This window comes from Littorina saxatilis, linkage group LG11, assembly GCF_037325665.1.
Source record: "Littorina saxatilis isolate snail1 linkage group LG11, US_GU_Lsax_2.0, whole genome shotgun sequence".
NCBI lineage: Eukaryota > Metazoa > Mollusca > Gastropoda > Littorinimorpha > Littorinidae > Littorina > Littorina saxatilis.
The window spans coordinates 34436174-34458784 of record NC_090255.1 but is presented as its reverse complement, the minus strand read 5'-3'; the positions used below and the strand labels follow the sequence as shown (position 1 = coordinate 34458784).

The window sequence follows — 22611 nt, the reverse complement described above, 5'->3', positions numbered from 1 at the left end:
TTTTATTCTAAATACAATGAGAATGAATAATCATTTTTGTTTTTCTGATGTCAGAGATTGTTAAGGACATCAGTTTTCAACTTTGGCAAAGTCTGAAAATGTACATACATTAAAAAAAATAACTGCCAACAAGTAATTAATGGGAAGCACACATTTCTTGAAAATATGAATTGGACATCCCTGCTATGCTCATCTTTTGTTCAACACTGTTCCCAAATGTTGTAGCAGCATAATGTGGTCATTATGAAACGGGTAACTCAAATTACTTAGGGCTGAAACTGGAAACCCGTTAGCGATGCTGATTTTTAAATGTATGCTTGCATTTTCTTTTTCAAGAAAACATGATTGTGTATATATGTTTATGCAAGTACATGTATCATCAAAAACAAATCTTGTCAGTAATTTTGTTGGCTCCTTTCTTGTTAGTGTGACACTTTTTGGTTCATGAGTATATTATTTCTGTTTGTGTCTCACATTGGTCTTGGTGATTTTTCAAGGTGAAGGGATAAAAGTTCACACACAAAAAAAGCAACCACAACAAAAAAAACGTAATGGGGGTAGATCGTCATTTATCGTCTTTAAAAATCAATTACATTTGTATGAAGGTTGGTTGGTCTGTATGCTTAAAACTTACATTTTAGGGGGGTGGGGGGGTGTTTTAGGCTAGATTGAAGAAATATGAAAGAGCTTAGATAAAGATCCAATTTGAAGAGCTCAAAGTGTATGTGATCGTTTTGCCTGCAATCTGGAATTGTGCGGTTCTACATGCTTGTTTTATCTTTTCATTATATAATTATGCACTATTGACTGGTACATGACTTCTGATGTTTTAGAAACCAGTAACATGGGGAAGTGCAGTTTACTAGATAATTACTTGGTTGAGCACAAAGTAGACTGTTTTTATTGTTTTCTGGTGATTATTGTGAAGTAAACAGATTTACAGTATCTTTGCTTATTATGGCAGTTTTTAGTGTGTGTGTGTGTATATATGTGTGTGTTTTTCAGAGAGAGAGATTCACATTGTAGTCACAGCTCTTTGTGTGTGTGTGTGAATGTGAGAGATTCACATTTTAATCACAGCTGTGTGTGTGGGAGAGAGAGAGAGACCACATTGTGGGCCAGGCAGATAGACAGGCGAACACTCGGGTGCCCAACATGCAGAGAGGTCCCTGCAATCCCAAATTAAAACCCACAAATGGGAAATAAGAAAGAGAGAGAGAGAGGGACACACCAACTGTGACGAGAGGAAAATATGACAGCAATAATAGGGTGAATAAGGGGCGTTGCAATCTTTGTGTGTGTTCCTTTGCCAAGGGTCTTGCTACCCATCTTAATCTCCCTACTGCCGCAGCATCGCGTGGAAGGTGAAAGGCGGATGGGTTTTGAGGCCAGATTTGGAAAAACACAAGTCCAAAAATCATGTTTTGAGAATAAACAGACACACAGAGTAAAAACAAAATCATTGTCGATTAAAGTTTTACTGCAAGTAAGCGTCTGCATTTTTTTTCTGCATCAGTGCATGACATAAAAATCTCATTTTTGACCAAAATGAACTTACTGTGTTTTGCAAGTGAGTGAAACCTATTCACCCCTGTGATAACCTCATCTTCAAATACACACACACACACACACACAGTCAATGCTGAGTAACAACTGTTCACTTCAAGTTTCAAAATTTAATTTCTATTTCAGTGGAGACTCTCAGTGTTTGCTCATGAGGCCAGAAAAATCATAGCACTAGCATGGTATTATTCTTCAATTCAAAGTCTGAGACCAATGATGTAAATTGTAATGGCACAACCGAACTTCACACAACACAACTGATCATGCACTACAAAACTTTGTGCAATTCACTTTTGTCACTTTCAGCCTGTCTTTCATGTCTCAGTATGTAGCCTGAGTCAGTGTCTGAGTTTCAAATATTAAAAGCAATATTGAGACTACTACCATCAGAACACAAATGTTTTGATCACCATGAACAAATACTGAAAGTCTCCAGTTTTTCAAATTCATTTCAGGGAATGAAACATCGGCATCACACTATTCATTCCTCACACTCAAGTCAAACATTCACACACAGACTGCCTGCATATACTGTATATATAAATCAGTACACCATTGAAAGTGTAAAATGGCTTTACAGTAACAGTAACAATTACTGTAAACATGCAGTATCTAATCCCTTAATATTACAATGAAAGACAACAATCACTAACAGAACTTCAATACAAATAATAGTACCAGAGAAGAAGTTAAAATGTTAAGTGCTAACTCTGAATAACTGGTAACTCACTTTTATTATTTAACTAAACAATGTTATGTATGATCTGTTGTGTTTAAGCGCTTCAGACTGGTACAGTGTACCATTTTATACAGAATAATTAATTGTACACTGCAGCTAAAATGCCCAGGTTTTCATTTCACTACCAGTTGAGATCATGAAAACAATTTTTTTTTAATAAAATAATGCTAAATGTAATACATAACAAAAATAAGTACATAAAAAAACTGAAAGCTTGAACCCTCCCCACAAAAGTTTTGTATATAAAAATAAAAACAACAATGTTAAATCTGCAGATCTCAAGAAGGCTTCCTGAAGCTTCGAAAATGCCAGAAATCCACCAGTTGGTGAAAAATAAATCTCATCAGACCGTCCTCTGTACATTATACGAGTCACGCCACACACACACAACACTGCACAACAGGAAAATCAACTTCCCCATAATCTGAACAGTATCACTGGATAAGAGCCATCTTCCTCATCTATCATATGCTCAGCAAAGATTCAAACTAATCAAACCTTGAGTAACTTTACCCCTGCACTCTTTTGTGTGTGTGTGTGTGGTCTTTTTCTTTTATGACAAAGATAATGCACATGTGATACCTAATATCAAAATTCATTGAAAATGTATAACACATAACTACCCCCCTCTTGTGTACAAACTTTTTGTGTATTAATATTAACTTACTATAAGGGTATGAGTGAAACTAAACTCTACGTAGTCCCTAATCAAAATTCATAGTCAAACACATGAAGCTGTCTATAAATATATTCTGACAGAAGAGTTCACAAACTAAATCTGAAACATGCATACAATGCACACATATCAATGCAAAACACACATCCACTCGCAAACTGACCAGGAAACATGCATACAAATTACAATGCACACATGTCAATGCAAAACACACATCCACTCGCAAACTGACCAGGAAACAATGTAAGCGTACTGTCCTTCTCATACAACTGCGAGCACCCAGTTGTATCCACCACAGATCTGTTCAGACGTTTACATATATATATATACAATGTAATTTTAAGAACATCTGTTCACTTTTGACACATACCCAAATTCTACACCCTAACTCTGGATGGTTTTGACGTGGGGTTAACATTTTCTTTGACTTCATTTTGTACATAACACCACTGTCGACCTGTGAAATTCTTTCTTTCTTTATTTGCTGTTTAACGTCGTTTTCAACCGTTCAAGGTTATATCGTGACGGGGAAAGGGGGGGGGGGGGGGGGGGGGAATGTGAGAGCCACTTGTTAATTGTTTCTTGTTCACAAAAGCACTAATCAAAAAATTGCTCCAGGGGCTTGCAACGTAGTACAATATATGACCTTACTGGGAGAATGCAAGTTTCCAGTACAAAGGACTTAACATTTCTTACATACTGCTTGACTAAAATCTTTACAAACATTGACTATATGCTATACAAGAAACACTTAACAAGGGTAAAAGGAGAAACAGAATCCGTTAGTCGCCTCTTACGACATGCTGGGGAGCAGACCTGTGAAATAAATTCAGCACAAAACCCCCACTTTGCATAGAAAGCAGACAAGCTGTTGACTGTATGTATGTGTCAAAGTGGAAGGGTGCTCTTACCCCACGTAAAAGCTTAGATTATCACAAAATGCACAGTTCTGATCAGTTTGATTACCATCGTGTTATCAAAGAAAATTGACACTTGCCACTTCAGGACCACAGACCCTGACTTGTTTGACTTCTTAAATTTTGATTTGGAATCTGCTGCATGCAGACACGTGTCATGTAAATTTGCAACATACTTTTAATATCAGGGCTTTTTTTAACAGAACTGTCAGTGTCTTCAACAATTTTATTTCAACACTCAATGAAAAAGATCATTCACAATCACTCATGCAGTTTTACTGACCCCAAGTACAGCTGTAGGTAGAAGAGAAAATAAAAGAAGAATCACGTTTGTAAAAAAAAAAATATGCAGTCAACTGTAACAATTTTTCTGTTCAAATCACAACATCAGCAACATCCTTCTATGCGAATCCAACTAACGCACCAAGCGACCCAGAAGTATACTTTCATAATATATTATAATGCAATAATTCATTGCACAATTCCAGACAGTTCATTATGGGTGAAATGCATCAGATCACAAAAAGTCCTCTTCTCTTTCCTTTTATTCAGTGTTCAACGGGAGATCTTTTTAGTTCAGGTCAAGTAACTACCATTTTTTTCTCTTTTTCACAAAATGTCTAACAGGATCATTTCTATCAACGTCATTTAATGCTCCCGGCTGTCTGGGTTTTTTTTCAGGCATGTCAAAATGTTGTTAACTTGTTTGCTGCAGAATCTGTCAGTTATAAACACAAGAACACTTGTAGGAAAGTGTGACTTCATAAAGTTAAAAGGCTACTCTGTCTGTCAAAAAAACAGAATTAAATAAAAACTGCACACAAGATGTACAGCTGCAGCATGAACCAGTCTGAGCTGAATTAATTGAATTAAGTCCATTTTATTCCCCAAAAAATCCTTGAATATTTGTCTCTCCCATGATACCACAGTGGAACCCCCCCTTTTATGACCTTAACCAATCAGAGAAAATCAGGTCCTGAAAGATAGGGAATCTTACAAATTTAAAATGGAGGTAAATTTACAAGGTTATGAATAGAAAACATGAAAAAGGAATGTCTTAAAAGTTAAAAGGGGAAAAGTCTTAAATTGGGGGTGTCTTAACAGGGGGGTTCCACTGTAACAGCAATGCCCTGACTTGTCAACAATCAACAAGGTTCTCAATTATTGCTGGGGTATGCATACAAAAATAACAGACAACTTCAAGAAAAAACTAGAATTGGAAAGCTAAGCAGCAAACCTTATGACTGGTTACGTCGAAGGGAACAGAATATTACTACTGGAATTATGCCTAAAACTCCAGTGGCTTAAATATCAAGGTAATAAACAGTTACTACTCCACCATCACAATAATTATAAACTATTAAAGGTAGAAACCTCAACACCAAGTTTATCTAGAAGAATTTGGCAATAATGGAGACCCTTCCTCCTCCTTTCTCGACACATTATTATCAAGGTTATGCTATCAGTATCAGACCATCTGCAGGTTTTTCAGATCTGACGCTACTTGTTCAAGTTCTATCTGAGTTGCACCAGAGTCACTGTCAGGTGTTTTCGCTTCGAGGACGTCGGTCAGGCGTAGTTTAGCCAGCTCCAGATTATCAATGGAGCGTGACCGCACCAACACGCCCACACCAGAGGAGGCACCCAAACTCCCCTCCAGGTCTTGCTTCACAGGTGACACTGTGGTGGATTTGGAAGCTCGCTGAGACTGAGAGTGTGAGCTAGTCGAGTCCGTCAGAAAATCTGTCAAGCTAGCGGTACTGTCTTCATTCATAGATTGGCACATGCGAAATGGAATGGAGTAGGGCTGGCGCAGGCGGCGAGACCGGTCGAAGCGCACCCGCGCCAACCTTCTCTGTCTTGACCTCTCATCCAAAAGGTCACTGTCCCGGTACACGCCCATGTTGGGGGGTGATGACTCTGCGCTACTCTGGTCAGAGTAAGTCCCCACACTGCCGTCAACACTGACCCAGCGCGCGGGGAGAGAGGAGGAATGTTGGAGGGGGTTGCGAGGCCGTGTCGTGCTTATGTCACAGACGAAAGCAGAATTCCTCTGAACCAGATGGTACCCGCCAACCTTCCTACTCCTGGGTAACGAAAGACTGCAGCCTATCATCTTGCTCCCCATTGAACACAGTTTACGATGGTGGTGATGGTGACTCCCCCTGATACCCGCATCCAGCGGACCATGCAAGGAGCTTTCACTGTGAGAATGTTTCAGCCCCTTGGAGGAGCCGGTCATACTTTCGCTTAGCGACCGTGTCCGTATTTTTCTCTCTGGCCTTATGTCCTGAGACATACTCCTTGAAGACTTGCCTCTGATGGCGCCTGTTGCTGACTGAAGGTCGTCTAACTCGTTGAGCGCAGAGTCCACGTCCATTATGTTGGTCTCTTGCAAGCTGGCATTGGGTAAGAGTGATGCCACAGGGACGCTGGAGTTAGGTTCCATCATTGGGAACAATAGGGCAGGAGTGGGCAGCGAAGGTCCTGGTCTGCAGCAGTAGCAGTTACGTTCCATCCCACCATACAGCTGATGCTGGCTGAAAATAAAATTGCATCAGATGAAACTACGCACATTATCTTACATGTAGCTATTACAATTTACATGATGTCATTTGTAAAGGAAAACCAACGATCGACCTCTTTTACCTCCCTCCACCACAACTAGGAAATCACATGAAACACCTTTAAAACACGAGAAAACAAAATTCTTGTGTAACTGCAGTAACAGAAGTCCTGTGTGTCATCTGAAATCACTTGTATGATTTGCGGTTGCCCCTTTGCCTTCTTTTTCTCCTTCTCAGTCTCACAATGACTGTTAAATTCAATTAGTGTTCAAGTCAACCCAATGTAAGCTTTATTCCCATTTAAAAATAAATTAATTAGTTGATGAGCTATGTGTACCTTCTGCAGACTAAGAAAATATCAACAGAGCTCTAGTCCATGCTAGTTTTCTTCAGTTTTCTGATGAAGCCAGACTTGGTTTTTTCCCCTGTGCATCAGCTCTTACCTTTGGGGGGAGGGGGGTGCACGTATGTGTCGTTTTGGTGTCATTGTGTGTGTGTGTGTGTGTGTCACCGTGGGTGTGTGGGTGCGTGTAGACAGGTAGCACTAGCAACATAATTTATCTTGATTTTTCGCCCAGCCAATCTATAATTCTCGCAAATCTACTAATGACAACAAATAAGACATTTCTTTGCTCTATGTAGGTAGCGGCAGTCAAAACTTGGTTTTAAAGTGAGAGTGAATGTTTTGTGATGTCTTGAAAGAAAAATAAAGTACAAGCAAAACACACAAAAAAGTAAGTGGATACCTTTATTAGTTCCTGAGATTTTGATATTTTAGTACATACGCTGTCGCGACTCTGCTTAAAACTGTAAAATAGGGCAACTTCAGCAGCATGTGGGTACCACATAGTTATCCTCAGCCCTTTCAACTTTTCAGGATCTGTTATCAGCAACCAAGAATAGAAAAAACACATAGTTCTAGCCCTCTAATCTCATATGGCTTCTGTCAGCAAGCATGCAAACTTCACGAAAAACACAATTAAAACCATCGCAAAATTGCACGGGAGGGCAACTTTGGGTCATCACAATTCACACAATATGTATAGCAGCTGTCTGAAACTTTCACATATCCCAAACAAATGTGTGTAGAACATGCCTATTTTTTTTCAGACAGCTTAGTTCAATGCTTTTGGAGTATAAGAGCCTCAAAAATGTCAAAAACCTCAATTTGTCAAGCGGAAAAACAGGAAAATTACAGTTTTTCGCACTTCAAGGCCAATAATTAAGAAACTATTTAAGATACAACGAAAAATTTTGGCGTGTAGATAGATTACAGTGTAATCTTTACAGACATCAGTAAAATTCAGTGTAATGTTGAAAATAATCCCCCAAGAGTGGACAAACCCCCCCCAGAGGGGGATAGCACATTTCAGATTGAAATATTTCAGAAACTACTGAAAATACAGCCATGATTTTTGGTGTGTAGATTGATTACAATGTTATCTTCACAAATATGTGTTCAATCAAGTACACTGCATTGGGGTGTGCACGTTAAAGATCCCACGATTGACAAAAGGGTCTTTCCTGGCAAAATTGTATAGGCATAGATAAAAATGTCACTGTTATCCCTGCGCCTTGAATATGTGCGCGATATAAATTGCATAAAAAAAAATATATATAAATCCCTGCGCTTAGAACTGTACCCACGGAATATGCGCGATATAAGCCTCATATTGATTGATTGATTGAAGTAAGATATAGAGAATACTACATGGCTTGCTGTGTCGTACCAGATTTACACGAGTTGTTTTTTGACTCACATGCGAAGCAAAAGTGAGTCTATGTACTCACCCGAGTCGTCCGCCCGTCCGTCCCGGCGTCCGTCCGGAAAACTTTAACGTTGGATATTTCTTGGACACTATTAAGTCTATCAACACCTGATGCGGCCTTATGGTGTATGGTTACAAGATCTCAAAAAACATGTGCGGCAACTTGACCTCACTTCAAGTTCAAGGTCACAGGGGCCGTAATTGTTGTCTTAAAAACAACCATTTTTCACATTTTCTTCTGAAGTTATCGAGAATGGCAACCTTAGCTATGTATGCTATACAGGGCAATGTAAGCCCTATCTTTGGACACCAGTTTGGTTGACCTTGCTTCAAGGTCAAGGTCGCAAGGGTCCTTTAAAGTTGGATTGTATACATATTTTGAAGTGACCTTGACCCTGAACTATGGAAGATAACTGTTTCAAACTTAAAAATTATGTGGTGCACATGTTATGCTTTCATCAAGAGACACATTTGTACTTCCTATGTCTTGAATTAACAGCTTTGTGTTGCATGACCTTGGATGACCTTGACCTTGGGTCAAGGTCACATGTATTTTGGTAGGAAAAATGTGTAAAGCAGTTCTTAGTGTATGATGTCATTGCTAGGTTTAGTTATTTGACCTTGACCCTGAAGGTCAAGGTCATGTAAAGGTCAAGGATGTGAGTCGTATGGGCTTTGCCCTTCTTGTTTAAATAGTGAACTGCGAAAGCGAGCTGTTTACTATTTGAAAAAGCAACGAGTGTAAATCTGGTACGACACAACAAGCCATGTAGTATTCTGTTTATCCTACATTATATACTTCTGTGCCAGATCTAACTAAAAGTCACCGACAGCGATATTGCCTTTGGATCAACCCGCTTTAGAACTTCAAACCACTTTACTCAATTTGACATTCATTCCTCCGCCATGACACACACTCTCAAACTAGGACAAAGTAGTTCGCCTTTGTTAACACTGTTAAGTTTAATATTCGAACAGTCAAAACCGAGTACCTGCAAAACCGGTAAAATCCGTTGCATTGATCGCGAGTCATGGCGGAGCATTCAAGCGAAGCGATGGTGACCCACGCTTCGAGACAATTTGTGGAAGAAATCAAACCCATCACTTCAAAATATACCAGATAAAAAGAAAAGCAGTGGCCACAGGATAAAAGAAACCAAAAGGAACAACAACAGCAAAGCATATCCTTCCTCCATAGGATTAGCTTGACCTTCCGGTTGATCCCATGTACTACTACAGGGCCGGACTAGGCGAAGAGGAGGGGGGGGGGGTTGCCAGTGGTGGCCCAGGGGGATGTCCCCCCTGGCGGCAGGGGCGGATCAGCTCATTTTATGGGTGGTTTTTTTCAAAAGTATATTGTGAAGATATGGGTGTGAAGGCGCGAAGCGCCGAGCCGACGGCGCAAAGCGCCTAGCTTGCTAGGGGGGTCCGGGGGCATGCCCCCCCCGGAAAATTTTGAAAAAAAGGATGCAAAATGGTGCAATCTGGTGCATTCTGAGGATGATCATTACCAGTTTCAGGCAGCAGATTTTGTCACTGATTAATACCCCAAAAATTGAAACTCAATGTAAAATAAAGAAATGCATGCCTCATTCAATATTTTTATTTTTTGGCTCGGGGTGGGGGGGTCCGGAAACCCTAGAACCCCCCCCCCCCCCCTCGTTGTGGGGGTCAGGGGGCAAAGCCCCCTGAAGCTGATGGGTAGGTCATATTCTGAGATAGGAAAATGGTCGCTCCTTGCATGAAACGGCATAAAATAAGCAATAATAAAAAAAAAAATTAAATAAGTAAGGTACATGTTTAGGCTAGGGGGGGGGGGGTTGCGCAACCCCCATAACCCCCCGGTAGTCCGGCCCTGTACTAATTTACAGAGCTTGACCTTCCGGTTGACCTCATTTACATGATATACACACGTGTGATTTGAACGATTTTTATCTCACGGGTATCTCTCTCACGTATGTGGGATAAATTTATTAACATTGTTCACAGTTCTCTGGAGAAAACTAAATTCTTGCAAAGTGCACAGTCGGATGAGAAGTGACAGTCAAATGCATATATACCCCTTCTTCAAAGTCAGTCAAACAAAGTTGTCAGTCAAGTACTGCTTGAAACAGGTGTACATGGCAGGCAGGTTTGCTGGAGATTCGACTGTGAATGTTCTGCCAGAAGAAGAAAATGGTGCAAGCACAATGTTGTGTCCAAAAACAACCGATGCAGGAATCTGGCAGAAGTCAGCGATAGGTTCTCCTTTTTGTGGAACGATATCAGATCGAGCACCATGCCATTCACAAGTTCTGATGGACGGTCAAGGTCTTCCAGAAGGTCCGGATTCAGCAGGTGGTTTCTTGTGATCCTATGTTTCAGCAAATGAACCCCAACATTCCGGCCCATGATGCAACGCCCTGCGTCGACATCCAAAAATGCTTCTAGTTCTAATCCAGTCTTATTCCCCAGCTTTGTTGCTTCTTTCACTGTTCCCTCAATTTCTGCCTTGATTTCAAGTCCTTGCAGCAAGTTCACGTCGAACACTTTGGGGAGAAATGAAACCAGGTCACTCCAATCCCTCCCTGTTTCCAACCGAAGCAGATCCAGCTGCAACAATAGCTTGTTGGTCAGTGGTACCAGCTGCAACAATAGCTTGTTGGTCAGTGGTACCAGCTGAAGTTTGGGTGGTTGACCTCTTCCAGTTGCTGTGAAAGCAGACTTCATTTGCTGGAAGTGAGCATCATCTGTAACACACACAAACAAAACAAAAATGTAATACTATGTTCATAATAATTTTGTACTGAAACCATGAAGGCTACCAGTAAGTTCGTCACGCGGTAGATTCGTCACCCGTGACGAAATTACCGGCAGGGGTGGGCGGGTGTTATGCTTAGAGCTTATGCTTTCAGATGTTTGATTTGTGGGAGAGATTCAAGATTCACTGACATTTTTTAGAGAGAGAGATGAGAGAGAGAGAGAGAGAGTTGTTATTTTAAAACCCGAGATCTACTCATTGTGCAGTTCTCAACTGAGCAGTTTTCAGACGACACAGTCCGAGCATTGTTATTTTAAAACCCGAGATCTACTCATTGAGCAGTTCTCAACCCGAGATCTACTCATTGAGCAGTTCTCAAAAGCAGTGTAGTCTGAGAGAGGGAGCGAGCGAGCGCGAGAGAGAGACTGAGAGAGAGAGAGAGAGAGAGAGAGAGAGAGAGAGAGAGACGTACATACACCCATATCCATGACACGCACGCACACACACGCACGTACACACGCACAAACACACACACACCATCGCACACACACACACACACACACTGACTAACACACGCACACACACGCGCGCGACCAAGAGAGAGAGAGGGAGTCCTATGACTTCAACCTCACTGTCAAGGAGGCAGAGAAACTCAATGTGAGGAGAGGGAGGGGTGGAAGGAGGTGATGGACCATAAACTCTGATTAACTGGGGGGGAAAGGAAGAAGGAATGGAGATGCGCAAGGGTCAGTGTAAGCTACGCTACTCGTTGCTATGCCTAGTCTTGCACTTCCGGTTTCAGCAAAGGAACAATTATTCCTTTTAATCCTAATTTAATCCTCAAGAAAACAACAACTGAGAAACAAAAACCATCGGAGTAATAATTCAAGATTAGTTTGAAACAAATATATCACATGTACGGCGAAAGGCAAAAAATAACTTAGGTCGTTTATCGAGTACCCCCATTTCAACACCCAATACAAAATGACCCAGCACAAACTACTATCATCAAAATGAAAACTACGCACTCAAAACGCTAAATTCAGCAGAATGGTTCGACAGATCAACTTCTAAACACTAAATGAACAGAAAAACATCAACACTTACCAAGGATGGGTTTGATTTCTTCCACAAATTGTCTCGAAGCGTGCGTCACCATCGCTTCGCTTGAATACTCCGCCATGACTCGCGATCAACGCAACGGATTTTACCGGTTTTGCAGGTCCTCGGTTTTGATTGGCTCGCGCTTCGCGCGCATGAATCTTAAACGGAAACTTCCATATTTGGAGGATTCACAAGAAATCGGACTTTCTAGCGCATCTTTTACGACTACGATCGTTTGAGTTGTTTTTAAGTTACGAAAGGTTAAAGTTGGGCAATTTTTTATTGTCCATGTCTAAAATCCACCATCGATTTAATCTAAAAAATACCCCCCCTAGAAAGAAAAGGGACTCTTTCTTTAGCAGTCGACACTGGTTTCCGATCGTTGAATGAAACTGTTTTTAGAAAATACAACGCCGAAAGGGAAACACCACAAAAAGTTGAAGAGCAAGTAGTAATGGCGGTCGCGTCACGGCTGTCCGAAAATCCGGAGAGAGTATTTGTGATTCACGCACACGCATTCAATCCAAGCACATTTTGCAAACAAATGGCATGGGGTAAAAGACAAAGAATCCAACTTCATTTCTGTAGTTTCCATTTTCAATAATATGCCATATATTGAAAGCTGTCGGAAATTGAAAACGTGTTATTTTCAGCACAGATCTCGCTTTCCCGCATGGGACTAGCGTTACTGCCGCTACCTACTCTATGCAGATGAACATACGGATGTGAATCAACTGCAAAAATCCACGTTCACAAAATAGTAGAATGTGATGATTCATGCGCGCCAACCCGCGCCAGACATCAACAGAAAATCCATAACAAAATGTCACAATTGACAGCAAGCCGGCAAACAAATCTCCACAAGTGTAGAAAACAGAAAGCAACACAAAACCTCGGCAAAAAAACACTCCACAAACACAACATAAATGCCAGACGGATAATGAAATGACGATTACACGGCGTACTAATTACCTGAACATGCCTGCTTGGAAACATCAAAGAAAGCATTCGTTTCGACTGCTAAGGTGAAGTCGTCATATTTTCATTCCTACCCACAATTCACTTTACCAGCTGTCTTAATTTTGTGCATTGGATTATACACAGAATGCACCTTTTGTTTCTATAAAAGAGTTTTGTCAAATTAGGATAAAAAAGACAAGACACTTCAAATGTATTACAAATATATTATTTTGTCATAATAATGAGTACAACAGTCTTCCCTTAAAGCATTTTTTGTTTAATTCCCAAGTTATGCTTGTCGTTTGTCTTCCAGTACCAAAACAACGTCTTGAAGAATTACCGGAACAGGAAATCTGCTTGTTTCGGTTGTGAAGCGCATGGTAAACAAGTTGAAAAGATGGCGCGAACGTCTAAATCGTTGTTGATTCTTGCCTTCTTCCTTTCAGGAGCAAATTCTACCTTTGGAAAATGATGTGTACTAAAGCTACATGAATCATGGTTCCAGTGAATCATATGAATAGGTCGTCTTAATCTGCCCTGTTCGATAAAAACGAAAGTAAGTGATTTGACTCTTTGGATTTGGTTTTGCTTTCAGTATCTTGGATGGTCTTGGATAGTGCCAAGGGGCGTGGCCTACAAGACCACTCATGCTGAAAAACAGTCCAGTCTATTCATATCTCCATCAAAAGACAGATGAGCTGAAAGACTAATCCTTATGAACTCAGAAAATACGTCCAGATTTTATCCTGATTGAGTGATTCTCGATCTTGCCCAGTCAAGGTGTTTCTGATTCTGTTACTAGTGTTAGTGTTTATAGCAATACAGTAAAACCTGAGTCTAGCGGACCCTTGTTGTAACGGCCACCTGCTACATACGGACAGTTTATCATGGCACGAACACGATTTCAACAATAACTAACCTTTAACGGGCGGACACCTGCCACTTACGGACGCGGACACGATTTTTCGGACCGTAGGAAGTGTAAACACTGTCACAAACGGACACAACGTACATAAAAACGCAACTTCGAAAACTCGACTGTTATGCAGTCAGTGCTCGGCAGCCGTAGCCGTAGCACAAATGGTTGTTGATTGGTTGTCCTGTCCCTTTTCTGACCAATCAGTGGCTTGTTTAGATGGAGACCCACTTTCGCTCACTCACTTTCGCTTCGCTCACTTTCGCTTTTCCGCATTGTGGATACAGTCACAACCAAAAGCAACAGTAGACTACTGTGTTTGAAAATGGAATCTCCAGCAGGAAAAAGAAAAGCGTTGACTTTAGAGCAGCGTGTTGCTGCCTTGAAAAAACTAGATAGCGGCCAATCATGCCGAGATGTGGCGAAGGAGATGGGATGTGGTAAAACACAGATCGCGAGGATCAAATCGGAAAAAGAAGACGTGATGAAGGAGTGGGAGTCAGGTGCGCGAATCGACCAAAAAACTGTGAAACGTCGGAAAACGCAATATGAAGACCTGAACAACGTGGTATGGGAGTGGTAGGGCAACCATTTATCATTTACCACTCCCCCTTCCCCCCTCCTACTAATCTCTCTCTCGATCTCTCTCTCTTTGTAAGCAATCGTTCGAAGGAAACAATAGTTAACACAGCTAAATTTCTGTTCCATGCATTTATGCTGAGACTAGAAAAACTGAATGAAACAAGAGCTGACCCAATTTGGTCGAGACACACTGCGGAATTTCCCGTTGAATGACTGATGAAGAGTCAGCTATTTTTAGCTTTGTGACGTCCGACTTGCGTAAGTTTGAATGCACAGTGTGTGTAGGGAACGGGGTAGGTGAGGGGTGGGGGGATGTTGTTGTTGTTGTTGTTGTTGTTGTTGTTGTTGTTGTTGTTGTTGTTGTTGTTGTTGTTTGCTACATGTATCATTTGTTTACTCACATTTTCAGTGAGTCTCATGTTCAATCCAATAAATACATACTACAGGACTGACAAAAAGTGTCTTGTTCATTTTACGTGCTCTTTGTAAAATATTGCCCCGGCCCCTCCACCTGTGAAGAAGGGACACCTGTCTAATAGGGACACTATTACCATTCCCCAAGGGTGTCCGTTAGAGACAGGTTTTACTGTACCCTTATTCATGCAGAAGGGGTCAAATTCCTGCACAAAGCGTTAACTCCCTCAAGAATTGGTTGGATGATGATATACACATTTTAAAAATGAAATTCGACTCGATGAATGAATTGAACATAAATGATATATATCCTGAATAAGTTAATAGTTATGCAGACCCAAGAAAACAAAATATTGAACAAATATTGATGGGACGATTTATGGGCTTTACGGCCTACTCCATTTGTCCCCACAAACTAAACTAGAAACTAAACTAATTAATTCCACCATGGGTGCATTTCCTGTATGTGCACTTCCTGTAGGTATTTTTCTTGTAAACAAGTGTATTTTCAGGTAGGTACCTTGGTTGAGGTCATGTGACTTTTTGCTACACCTTCAAAAATAACGTTTTTTACCCAACATTTTCTTTGAATTAGAAAGGTTCTGACACAAACAGTCAATTACAAGTGAAACAAAAAATGCATTTTCTCTTTAGACAGTTACAATGAATGGGAAACCATAATAACGACATGCAGAAAACCATTGTGCAGCTGTGTAATAATACACAACACCACGATGATGAATATGAGTATGACCACTCGACCAGCACCCACGCAGTATCGCGGTGCTATCAGCTTTTAAACGCATGTTCTTCCTCCTGCTGGGTAGTCAAGTAATAGCCCCTAACAGTATTCCAAGCTCTCGCAAACTTCAAAGCAAAGCTAGCAACTTACTTACTTACTGCCTTTCACGCCTGGTGGCGTGTAGGGCAGCGACAAAGCAAAGCAAGGCATGTTAATTATGCAGCTATCTGGCGAGATTTGTGAAGGCTAATGTTCAAAATTCACGTGACTTTTAAAACATAACAATTAAAGAGCATGTCTCGCGAATATCTCACGAGAGCTGCTCAAATACTGAAAAGGTCTGTACATGCCTTTGATCATGGCGATGTTGCAGTACTTTAGTCTGATCATTGAACTCATCCATTTATCTCTCATTTCTCATAGGTTGTTATGTGTGTGTCGTTTGTATCTGCAGGTTTGCTTCACTATGGCACACCTAAAAGGAAAAGTTGACCAGCTGACACGCCAGTTGATCAGCACCATCACTGGTTTTGAGGTTTGGACATTGTTTTATGGCTACTGTTACTATTCAGCTAGTACTTGCTTGTTGTTTTCTGTTCTTCACAACAGAAGCGCCATTTAGTTCCATTTGGGGACTCTATATGACACGAAAAAAGCCAACACGAAAAGTTAGAAAGTGGTGCTAAAGTTACTTGGGAAAACAACACAATGATAAATATTAGACCCGTCTAGATAATTTCTGTGACATTGACAGTAGTTTACAATTATATCTGCAGCCAGGGATCTTTCTTTACACTACTTTCTTTTCTTCTTCTTTTTTTCCGACAGAAGGGGGATGAGAACTTTGCCCTGTGTCTACAGTTTGCTCAGTCAAACTTCCGCTATCATCAGTTCCTCAGTGTGGACAGTCACCACACCAAGAGACAGTTGGAAGGGTTTGTATACATTCTGTTGTACCCTGGAACTATGTCATTTGATTTATTGCTTCTTTTTTTGCATGGAAATATTCCAAAACTTGTCTTCTCTTCTTGATCACAATTAATTTAGGAATACATGTCTCTTCCATTTTCTGTCAATAGTCTGTGATGGGGTGCAGTGGTGAAGAAGAAGAAGGGGTGCTCTGGCAGGAAGCATGGAATAGAAACGCCAAGTCAGGGGTTGTAGTAACGTGACTTTTATTTTAACGATACCAGAAGCAGTGGAGCAACACTTGTGCACAAAACGATCAAAAAGTGGATCTCACAACAACACACGTCCACTCTCTCTCGCGTCTTTCAGATTTCTCTCAGTTCTCTCTCACACCCTAGCATGTACATACATAATCAAACTTTAGCTAGAGTCACAAACATCCAATCAAAATCCTAGTAACTATTAGCAACACAACATTCTAAGATAATACGCCATTTCATTGGTTAAAGACAAGAAGAAGGGGGGGGGGGGTAAGGTATTAAGACCTTCCAACCGCAGCTGACACGCTTCTTTGTATCAAATTCAAAGGGATTCACACCCTCTTAACGAGACTGATCTGAGCGCATCAAACATTACCACACGCACGTGTTATCGGCGGCTACCCCAGGTCGGTCATAACAGTTACGCAACTGACCACCTGCCAGCTGAGCTGGTATTCGGTCCACCCGATCCGACAAAGGAATTAACACCTACTTGAAAACCACTGCTACATGCAGCTAGCGGAGGGATACAGAGACAGACAGGCCGCCATATGACGTAACAACACCTGCAGGCTCCCCGGCTCCTGTCTCTTTCTAGGAGAGCGGCTAAAGTACAAAGGATCAACCGGTGACTGGACATGTGCATCTCAACATTTAACGTAGAACAGATAATGGCATTACACAAAACATAAAGCGACCGGCAACATGAACTACAAACACTAGACTGGACAATGACAAAACTTTACTCTATAATTTGTGACTGGTCACCCTGTCACAAGTCAATTTGTTGCTTCTATGAAGAAAGAAAACTGGCTTTATCATCCTCAAGAAGTCAGTGACAGGCTGACAAAAATGTGATGACAAATTTACCAAAACTGCTTTCTGTTGTGTTTTCCTTTGTTAAAATGAAGTGATGTATAGTGCAGAAATTGATCCCCCCCAAAAAAAAATGGAAGGAGAAAAAGCACTTTGAATGTGAGCTGGTAGTTCTCAAGAAGAATGTGGACCTACATGTACTTTCCTTGCATGGTACAGAATTAAAGGCATTGATGAAACTAGGCAATCAGAGTCCCATCTTCCTTTTTTTGTTTTATTTAATTTTGTTATAAATATGTAAGATAAAAACCGCTTGTTTATTTCAGTGCTTGTTATTCTCTCAGATGCCAGGAGATTGGTTAGGCATAACGCTAATATTTTTGTACTTATTCAAATACTAATATTAACCTCTTCAAGAACTGACTAGACAGTGAACAGTCAATGAAGAAAAGCCTGTAGAGTACGATTGGTGTCACACAAATTCAAAATTTGCATGCATTGTAACAGACTCAATTACAATTTGGAATATAAAAAGGCCGCGTGGCCACTCATTGTCCCTACCACCTATACCTATATCTATACCTGACTCTTACTTTCTCTTTTTGCACAGTCATCATGTCTATAGTTAGAGCACTTACATCCCTTTGTTTCTTACATTTTGTTCTAAATGTTTTGCAGATTGTGTACAAAACTTGAAGTTCACTCTGAGGGAGAGCGGGCAGAGACCCTGAGAGAATTGGCATCCAAGTTTCTGCAGTCTCCTTTACATGAGGGGGAGGGGGAGACAGAGGATACTGCCGTAAGTAGTCCACAAAGATGATCAAAGACATCCGCGCTTGGCACTGTTTGAGCTTTGTCTTTGCTGCTTTACCAGCTAACAGAAAATACTGCTTTACAAGGTACCAGAAAATATCAATGGCAAATAATTATATAAAATTCTGAAAACAAGGAAAAATGAAGCACAAAAAAATAAATGAAAGTTTGGTTTTGATGACAAGTGCCAAAAAATAGTGTTGGTTTCCTTTTGGGGGAGGGGGGGGGGGTTGAATTTTTATTTTTATTTACACAGGCGCATGTGGATTTTATTGGCCGGAAATTGTGCGAGCTGTATTCCCTGGATGTTCGAGAAGAGTGTGTGTGGTTTTGATCTTGTTTTGTGTCTGTATTCGATACTAGCCAAACACTGTTCCAGCTGTAACTATCATCACATATTTGATGTTCTGATTTTGTTGTGGCATGGTTGCCAAGCAGACTGACACTCACTATGCAGTGCTGTCACTGCTGTGTCTGCTGGCCCAGTCTCCTACCAAAAATGAATACCAGCCGACGCAGCAACACCTAGTTGAAGGTAAGGACTAAGACCATTTTTGTTTCTCATAAAGTTAAACAGAAAAAGGAACAACAACATAGGAGCTGGGTAGTTGTAAAACATATTGTGCTGTGTGCGCCTGCTCGCATCTGTGTGTGAGTGTGTCAAGCTTTGTATCTCTGTGAGTCTATGTTTAGTATGTTTAGGAATTATACTCACATGAACATCATACCAGGAAAGTGGTTGCATGTCTTTGGTTTACCAATAGTACAAAAGAAAATTGAATTTAGACTTAGCTGTGACTGACATCATCACAATTTCAAAACACATAGAACTGTCTGCTGTATCATACACATAGAAAGGGTTATGCAGTTTTTATTTCAGAAACACTGTGTTCTTCTTTTTCTTCTCGATCGCCTTTACACTTGGAGTCCAGCTCTGGAAATGAAGCTGGTGGTCTTTTGTAGTGCTTCCATGGGACTGTGCATTTTCTCTTCGAGGGTCGTCGGCCTAGGCCAAGTCTCTGTCCTCAAGGGACTGAGGTTCTTGCAGTCCTGTAGAACGTGGGCTGTGTCTTGTTCTGCTTCTCCACAGGGGCACATGGGGGAGGGCACGGCACGCAATTTCTTGTGCAGGTGTTGTTGCAGTCTGTTGTGCCCTGTTCTCAGACTGAAGATTGTTACCTGGTCAGGCCTTGACAGTTGCTGGTAGCTGTCGTGCGTCAGGGGGGTCTTAAGCAGAGATTTTATGATTGTTTTCATCTCTGTAGAGCTTACTGCGTTTCCTTATTGCTCGTCCTCTGCACCCAGTTTGGCCATTCTGGCCGCCTGTTCGTTCCCTTCTATTCCACAGTGTGATGGGATCCACTGCAGTACTACCTTCAGACACTTGGTGTTGTAAAGTGTCGTTGCAAGCTGAGGCAGTGTGTTGTTGTTGACTGCTTGCAGCACAGACAGGGCATCAGTCAGGAAGACAACTTGAGTGTTGGGATTGATGGTATTGGCTGCATGGATCAGTGCTTCAACCTCTGCTCTGTGGTTGGTGCAGTGGAGGCCAGTTGGTATAGCCTCTGCTTGCCACTCTCCACTGTGGTGTTGGATGTAGACACCAGCTCCCCCTCTCGTGATGGCGTCTGTGGCGGACCCATCTGTAAAGACCCACACCCATGCTTCCTGGGGGTATCTTTCATCGAGCATGGCCAGAGTCAGGGCTTTCTTCTGCACATCGCTCTGTTCATCTGTTGTTGTGAGGTTAGGAACCGTGGTCTGGATGTTCACGTTTTCAAGATTGAGAAACACTGTGTTGACACTAATGTGGGTTTTTTACTTTCAGAGCCAAAGGACGACTTTGACTGGGCAGGACACTTGCTGGATGGGGAAAACATCTTGCATTTTTCTGGTTACCATAGTGACACTTCAGTAAGTTGATTTGTATACCTTTTTTGTTGTTTTTGTCTGTGTATGACTGTTTGAGAATATATAATATATATTTTTGTTGTGTTAAATCTTTCTGTGAATCTTTAGATATGTCTGTGGACGCACCTTTTTACAAACCTAGAACACGATCAGTGTGTTTAGTAGAAAAAAAATATGACGAGAAAAATTCCAAGACTACTTTTCTTCACAAGTGTTTTCCAAAGCCGATCCAGTATTTTGACACATGATTACAGTTTTTTTGTCAGAAAACATTGAAAGAAGCATATGTTTTAAATGTATTTGTAACTTAATTAACGTTTCGACGGACGCGTATGAAGCATGTGTGCATCGTGAATGCTCAAAGTGTGGAGTACGCTCACTTTTCTGGAAATACACCAAGTTTGTTTGAGAATACTCCCAAGTGCAAAACGAGGGTTCCCAGGTCTGTTTTTAATAGGGGGAGATCGTGAACTAAGAGAGTGGGGTAGGTAAGAAGTGTGGAGAGTTGTGTGTATGTTTGTGTGTGTGAGTGTGTGTGTGTTTTACCTAATTTGGGGTATTTCTACTGACAAGCTTTGAGCATGTATTATTAAAGAATTGGTTGAAGAAGAAAAACGGACAGACAGGTCACTGATTGGATCAAAAAAAGCAGTGTGGCCAGGTTTTCCTGCTTTCACCCTACAAACCCACTCCTACCTTTCCTCTTACTAGTACAACCACTACTAGCCGCTCTTGTAAGGTCTGTTACAATTTCTCTGGGAATGCTAACATCGTGTTCTCTTTATTTGTATCTTTATGATTGTTCAATCAACAGTCAGAAGAAGAAGACTTCCCACTGGATAGTGATGAAGACAGCAATGCTGAAGACAACAAAGATGATGATGCTTCCACTGTGGAGGATAAGAACCAGTCGCTGTCAGTTGTACGACTAGTCAGTGAAAATGTCTCCATGGAAACGACCTTAGAGCATGACAGGGGGGAGGACTGGCTAACCGACAACGTGATGGTGCAGTACTGGAGAGGTCAAGGTCAAAATGATGTCAGGGGTCCGCATTCTTCTTCAAACCTGCTGCGGGACTGGTAGGCTGTGCATGTGTTGTTGTTGATTTCAGCAGCTGTCAGTCACGATCTTCATATTCGATAAAGGCTGATTATTAGCTATTTTAATTCAACGCTTTATAGTTACCGTACTTTTCGGACTATAAGGCGCTGCCTTGTATAGGGCGCACCCCCTACTTTTTAAAAAAAAAATGAAAAAAGCCTAGAATAAGGCGATGCCATGGATAAGGCGATGGTGTCGTGCATAAGGCGATGGGATGAAAGAAAAAAATGAAGAAAAACATCGTACATAGAAAAAAACAACAACATGTTTATAATCTGATCGTGACCGACACTATGTTCCGCGATCACTTCGGAAACAAAATTTCGGAAACTGACAAGTTTCTCTTCAAAGTCGGGCGGTAACTGTTGACACATTGTTGTCTTCATGCGAACCGACAGATTCCTCCGCCGCATAAAACGAAAGCACCATGACGCACTCCCAGTGAATTCGTCAATATTCTTCGCCGCTGCCATCTCCTTTGCCTTCAATCGAACTTGAACGGTTGAAACGCCTCGACCATCGGCCCTTTGAAGATTAACCCAGTCCTCCAACTCTGCCTCAAGCTCTGGCCAGCGTGCACCTTTTCCGCGGAAAGACTTGCGTGACTTTTTACATCCCAACAGCTGACCTCTCTGTTTACGCCATTTGCGAACCATGGATTCATTCAGGCCTAGTTCGAACGCTGCCTTTCGGTTGCTCTCCAGTCGTATCGCAAGATCGATGGCTTTAATCTTGAAGGCAGCATCGTATGAAGCTCTCTTCGTTTTCGGCATCTTGACAGTGACAAAGTCGAAGTGCAAGTTGAAGCGGTACCCAGTTGAAGTGTCAAGAGACCGACTGTCGACTGTCGTGTTTCAACGCAACTAGTGTTCAGGTAATTTTTTCGGCGATCAACATTTCTTGAATTGTGTTCACTTAAATGGTTGTTAGTTGCTCATTGATTTCAAGTTCACAGTGCTCGTGAAACCTATTTTATCCGAGAATAAGGTGACGTCGTGTATAAGGCAACCCCACGATTGTAAGTAAAAAAAAAAAGAAAAAAGTATCGCCTTATAGTCCGAAAAGTACGGTAGTCACTCATATCAGAAAATTGTTTTGACTAGCTTTGTCT

At 41.3% G+C, this 22611-nt stretch overlaps 2 protein-coding genes and 1 long non-coding RNA gene across 3 annotated transcripts in view; 1 reads left to right on the top strand and 2 right to left on the bottom strand.

Moving 5' to 3' along the window:
• Positions 1–824: 824 nt before the first annotated feature.
• LOC138980316 (uncharacterized) lies at positions 825–13131 on the bottom strand. The gene is made up of 2 exons (XM_070353182.1): positions 13048–13131; positions 825–6435 (listed from the first exon to the last, which is right to left on the bottom strand). The coding sequence occupies exons 1-2, from the start codon at positions 13053–13055 to the stop codon at positions 5364–5366; spliced, it is 1080 nt and encodes a 359-aa protein (XP_070209283.1). The 5' UTR covers positions 13056–13131; the 3' UTR covers positions 825–5363.
• Positions 10208–12164, bottom strand: LOC138980315 (uncharacterized). The gene is made up of 2 exons (XR_011460288.1): positions 12079–12164; positions 10208–10960 (listed from the first exon to the last, which is right to left on the bottom strand). It is a non-coding gene; the product is annotated as an uncharacterized lncRNA (long non-coding RNA).
• Positions 13132–13413: 282 nt separating the features above from the next.
• LOC138980314 (gamma-tubulin complex component 5-like) overlaps positions 13414–22611 on the top strand; it is a 32079-nt gene continuing 22881 nt past the window's right edge. The window contains exons 1-7 of the mRNA XM_070353181.1: positions 13414–13591; positions 16144–16224; positions 16518–16624; positions 18353–18473; positions 18926–19022; positions 20316–20401; positions 21213–21478. Coding sequence (XP_070209282.1) covers positions 16156–16224; positions 16518–16624; positions 18353–18473; positions 18926–19022; positions 20316–20401; positions 21213–21478 — 746 coding nt within the window. The 5' untranslated portion in view covers positions 13414–13591; positions 16144–16155. The remainder of the gene's footprint in view (positions 13592–16143; positions 16225–16517; positions 16625–18352; positions 18474–18925; positions 19023–20315; positions 20402–21212; positions 21479–22611) is intronic.